Source organism: Solanum pennellii, chromosome 6 (genome assembly GCF_001406875.1).
Source record: "Solanum pennellii chromosome 6, SPENNV200".
Taxonomy (NCBI): Eukaryota; Viridiplantae; Streptophyta; class Magnoliopsida; order Solanales; family Solanaceae; genus Solanum; species Solanum pennellii.
Window position 1 is genome coordinate 18,129,094 of NC_028642.1, and position 5,814 is coordinate 18,134,907.

General features: G+C 40.6%; 2 protein-coding genes across 2 annotated transcripts; both read right to left on the bottom strand.

The window, feature by feature from the left end:
* Positions 1 to 458: 458 nt before the first annotated feature.
* On the bottom strand, positions 459 to 1,943 carry LOC107022148. Its single transcript, XM_015222841.1, has 2 exons — positions 1,470 to 1,943; positions 459 to 605 (listed from the first exon to the last, which is right to left on the bottom strand). The coding sequence occupies exons 1-2, from the start codon at positions 1,941 to 1,943 to the stop codon at positions 459 to 461; spliced, it is 621 nt and encodes a 206-aa protein (XP_015078327.1).
* Positions 1,944 to 2,081: 138 nt separating this feature from the next.
* Positions 2,082 to 5,214, bottom strand: LOC107022149. Its single transcript, XM_015222842.1, has 6 exons — positions 4,858 to 5,214; positions 4,248 to 4,483; positions 3,788 to 3,902; positions 3,446 to 3,661; positions 2,847 to 3,230; positions 2,082 to 2,324 (listed from the first exon to the last, which is right to left on the bottom strand). Exons 1-6 carry the CDS (start codon positions 5,212 to 5,214, stop codon positions 2,082 to 2,084), a joined length of 1,551 nt encoding a protein of 516 aa, XP_015078328.1.
* Between the last annotated feature and the right edge of the window lie 600 nt (positions 5,215 to 5,814).

The following is a 5,814-nucleotide window of genomic DNA, read 5'->3' on the forward strand; positions in this document are numbered from 1 at the left end:
AGTCTTGGCTTGTTGAGGAAAAATCTTCTTCGCGAGATTTTTTGAGTCCCACTCAGAAATTATGTCCTATTAACTATTGTAAAGAGAAATAGAAATCTTACGAGAGATTTGACCGAACCCTTGTGGGGCCTACGTATCCCGTTGAGGCGGGAATCAGGTCAAACGTAGTTTTCCCTCAAGGTTAACGATAATAAGAAATTTACAAAGAAACCAACCGAGGCCGACATAGGCCGCCTACGTATCTCACTCTTGAGAATTAAGGTCGAACGTAGTTCAATTACAAAGAAATGTTAAAAGGTATAAATGGGGGTGATCGAGGTCGACATAGGCCGCGGACATATCTCATTTTTGAGAATTCAGGTCAGACATAGTTCATTATAAGGAGGGATAAAATTTTAAACAAAGAAAATACAAGCAAATAGAACGATTACAAGATAAAAGAAATATAAACTGAGGCTTCACACGTAGTATATCTTGACAGCATCTGAATTGATAGGTTTTGGCCATGCGATGCCATCCATCTCTGACAGGACCAAAGCACCTCCAGAAAATACATTGCAGACCATGTAGGGTCTTTGCCAATTTGGTGCAAACTTTCCCTTGTACTAATCCTGATGAGCAAAAATGCACTTAAGTACTAGCTGACCGATTTCAAAAGTTCTAGCTTTTACTCTCTAGTTGAAAGCACGAATCATTCTCTGTCGATATAGTTGACCATGAAAAACGGCAACCATTATCTTATAGTCAATCATTGTCAATTGGTCGATCCGCCTGCTGACCCACTCAACATTACTCAACTCAGCTTCTTGGATGATCTCAAAGACAGTATTTCAACTTCAGTAGGTACGACTGCTTCTAGTCCGTATACTAGAAAATTTGGAGTAGTCCCAATCAATGTTCTGACGGTCGTTCGATAACCCAACGAAGCATATGGCAACATCTCGTGCCAACCTCGGTGATTGTCAATCATTTTCCTCAGAATCTTCTTGATGTTCTTGTTGGCGGCCTCTACAGCTCCATTCATTTGAGGACGATAAGTTGTTGAGTTTTGGTGAGTAATCTTAAACTGCTCACATATATCTCTCATCAAGTGATTGTTGAGGTTTGTACCGTTATCGGTAATGATGGATTCTAGTACTCCAAACTTTCATATCATATTGTTGCGAACAAAATCAGCTACAACCTTCTTGGTTACCGACTTGTAAGAAGTTGCTTCCACCCACTTTGTGAAATAGCCAATGGCAACAAAAATTAATTTGCGTCCATTAGAAGCAGCTGGATCTACCGGACCGATGACATCCATACCCCAAGCTACAAATGGCCAAGGTGAACTCATAGAATTGAGTTCGTGAGGCGGCACTCGGATTAAATCACCATGCTCTTGACATTTATGACACTTCTGGAAAAAACTCGCAACAATCATTCTCCATAGTCATCCAAACATAACCGGCGCGCAGGATCTTCCTTACCAAAGTGAGTCCATTCATATGCGTGCCGCAAACTTTGGCATGTATATGTTCAATAAGCTTTGCAGCTTCAATAGCATCGACACATCTTAGAAGACCCAAATCCCGAGTCCTTCTATACATGATTTCTCCACTTAGAAAGAAAGTGAGAGTCATACGACGTATCAACTTTTTCTTGTTAGATGTTGCGTCTATAGGATAATTTCCGGTTTCTAAATACTTCTTTATATCGAAATACCATGCCAAACCGTCTAGTTCTGCTTCCACATGGGAACAATGAACTGGATGTTCTTTCAGCTCTATATCCATTGGATCAATATAATAAGTATCTTGATGTTTAATCATTGAAGCGATGGTGGAAAGAGCATCTGCCAACTCATTCTCTATTCTGGTAGTATGTTTGAACTCGATGTTACAAAATATTTTGCACAACTTCTGTACGTACTGTATGTAAGGTATAATCTTCGAGTTCTTCATGGCCCACTCTCCTTAAACCTAATGAATTAACAACTTTGAATCTCCAATAACAATCAACTCGTGGACATTCACGTCGATGGCCTTTTTCAGTCCAAGAATACAAGCTTCATATTCAGCCATATTGTTCGTGCAATCAAATCAAAGTTTAGCTGCCATAGGATAGTGTTGACCGGATTTTGACACTAAGACCGCTCTGATGCCTTTACCTTTGTGATTTTCTGCTCCATCAAAGAATAGTCTCCAACTAGGATATATTTCAGAAATATCTTTACCCACAAACGATATCTCTTTGTCGTGAAAATACGTCTTGAGTGGTTCATATTCTTTATCAATAGGATTTTCTGCAAGATGATCAGCCAAGGCCTGTGCTTTTATCGCCTTCTGAGTCACATACATAATGTCAAATTCACTCAACAGCATCTGCCACTTAGCTAACTTTTTGATCGGGATAGCCTTCTAGAAACTATACTTCAGCGGGTCCATTCTGAAAATGAGGTATGTAGTATAAGAAGACAAATAATGCCTCAACTTCTGGGAAAGCCAATTCAAAACACAACATGTTCTCTCCAAAAGAGTGTAACGACACTCGTATGGAGTAAACTTCTTGCTTATGTAATAAATAGCCCTTTCCTTTTTCCCTGTCTCGTCGTGTTGACCAAGTACATATCCGAATGCACTGTCTGAGACGGACAAATATAGAAACAATGGACTCCCTTCTCGCAGAGGCACCAATACTGGTAGATTGGACAAATAGTTCTTGACAACATCAAAAGCAGTCTGACACTCTTCAGTCCACTTTGTCGAGGCGTCTTTTTTCAATAGCTTGAAGATAGGCTTACACACCACGGTTCATTGAGCTATGAATCGACTGATGTAGTTCAACCTCCCTAAAAAACTCATCACCTCCTTCTTAGTCCTTGGAGGAGGTAAATCTTGAATCGCCTTAATCTTGGATGGATTGAGATCAATACATCTTTTGCTGACTATAAATCCCAACATCTTGCCGGCTGTCACTCCAAAAGAACATTTAGCGAGATTCAATTTCAAGTTGTAACGCCACAAACGGTCAAAAAACTTCTTCAAGTGCGTCAAGTGATCCGAACTCTCGCGGGACTTGATTATGACGTCATCGACATACACCTCAATCTCCTTATGAGTCATATCATGAAATATAGTCAGTATATCCCTCATATAGGTAGCTCCAGCATTTTTGAGGCCAAATGCCATCACCCTGTAATGATATACACTCCAAGGTGTGATAAATATTTTCTTTTCTGCATCTTCCTCCTGCATCAAAAACAGATGATAACCTGCGTAACAATTCACAAATGATTGAATTTTATGCTTAGCACAGTTATCATTAAAAATATGAAAATTTTGCAACGGAAAATTATCTTTCGGTCTAGCTTTGTTGAGATCTCTGTAGTCGACACAAATTTTAATCTTCCCATCTTTTTTGGCTACCGGAACAACATTGGCCATCCAAGTTGGGTTTGTGTTACTTCCACCCATCGAGACTCGATCTTCTTGGTGATCTCTTCTTTAATCTTTATACTCAATTTAGGATTGAACTTCCGAGCCTTTTGCTTCACTGAACGGAACCCTGAATTAATCGGCATTTTGTGAGACACAACATTGATACTGAGCCCCAGCATGTCGCGGACTTCCCAGACGAACACATCAATGTACTCGGTGAGTGAATGTGTTAGATATTTTCTCTGAGATTTATTCAAATGAACACTGATTTTGACTTTGACACATTCTTGGTCTCCCAGATTTACATCTTCAGTTTCCTCTAAATTCGGCTTATGCTAATTTTCAAACTATAGAAACTCTTCAACAACATATTTCGATGCCTCAATTTCCTCTTCGTATTCATCAACCTCGTCATCACCTGCTTCATTTTGTTCGTTCAGCTCGTGACAGGACATGACATTGGAAGGTTTAAAACTTATATTACTGAAACCATAAACAAACAAAGTTAGGAAAGTAAAACATGGAAAATAAGTAAATAAATAAATTTTCAATTAAAGAGGCTTTCAATTAAATTGGAAAAACAACGCAAACTTTGGCCATGCAAGGGACCATGTTTCCTTTTTCAAACATAACGGGGAAATTTTAAAATTCAAGTAATTAAGAAAATGCAAAATGGAGGGTCTCGGGCCTCTTCCGGACCACCACCAATTTAAATATGCAATAAATGATGCCCTTCTACCAAGGATTTCGGGGAATCAAAATCAGCGTAGAGGTCAAAGTTTGCAGCATCTCCCCAGGCTCAGCATCGTGGAATCCTTCTAGCTCGACCTCTTCCTCAATAATAGCATCAATCTCTTCAAAAAGGCCGCAGATTCCTTCTCCAAAGTCATCATGCTCGGCATACTCTCAGACTGGGAATGACGATATAGAAGAGGGATTTGCTTAGCCAATGCTTGATCATTCTTAATCTTCGTCTTCATATCATCATCTGTGGGGATGTATCCCAAACCATATATAGATCCTTTGATGAGGACCAAAATAGGCTCAATAATTCCTTGGAAATTCTTCCCAATCCAAAACAAGGTTTAAAATCATTATGCAGCATCACAGTGGCTATCATCTTGTACATGGCGGGCATGGGATTCTGCGGGTCCAAATCCTCACCGGTGGAATTTACCAGCTCCACCGTGTAGAAATCAGTACCTCACGAGACTTCATCAATAATGGGCGTCTGCCTGCCGGAGTGACTCTCTTCGCCATGAATAACCAGCTCTTCACCCTTCCAAACGAGTTTCATCATCTGATGAAGAGTGGAGGACACAGCTCCATCCATGTGGATGAAAGGCCTTCCTAGAAGAAGGTTATAGCTGGTGTCGATGTCCAAGACTTGAAAATGTGCACTGAACTCTGTCGGACCCATTTAGATGAGTAAATTCACCGCTCCCAATGTATCTCTCTGTACTCCGTCGAAGGCTCTTACATTGACTTGGTTTTGTTGCAGCTTCCCCAAGTCAAACCTCAGCTTCCTCAGTGTCGACAACTGGAAAATGTTCAGACCATATCCATCATCCACAGAGATGCGATTTATGACCTTATCGCGACATACGACAGTGATGTGCAATGCCTTGTTTAGTGACCTCCCTTCAAAAGGCAAGTGATCGTCGCAGAAACTAATTCGATGTCCTAGGATAACTTGGTTAATCATAGCGGCCACATTATCATTGTTTGTGCCGACGGGAACATAAGTATCATCAAGAGCCTTCATCAAGGCTTGTCTGTGCGATTGGGATCTCATCTGCAAGGTCCACACGGAAATCTAGGCTGGATTCTTCTCAAATTGTTTAACAACAGTATAATCTTTTGGCTGCATCTTTCTCCAAAATTCCTCCGCTTCGCTTTCGCTTATCGGACTTTTACCCAGATTCTTCTTCTATCCTTCAAGGGCCAGCTCTTCAGGAGTATAAAACCTCCCAGATCGGGTCATACCTTGAGCAGGAGCAGTTTCAATCACAATTTTTTGTCTGACAAGAGTCTCTAATGGTATCAAGGCAACAGCCTTTGCGGGTGTCAAGATTAAAAACTCTTTTTTCTCATTAACGCTTAATGAAGCCACGACCCTTTCTAACACTTCATGAAAAACTGAAGTTATCACCTTAGTCACACAACAATCATCATCCGTCTCAATCATGTTGATATCGACGCCTCCATGATTCGGCGAAAAGTTGGTGTTGACATTAGGTGTGGCTGTTTAAAGAGAGACTACCTCTTGATCAATCAGATCTTGAATCTTGTGCTTCAGGATGATGTAGTCTTGAGTATCATGTCCAACACTGTTGGAGTGATATGCACACCTTTGATCGGGCCTGTAGAACTTGGAACTAGTATCACCCGGTTT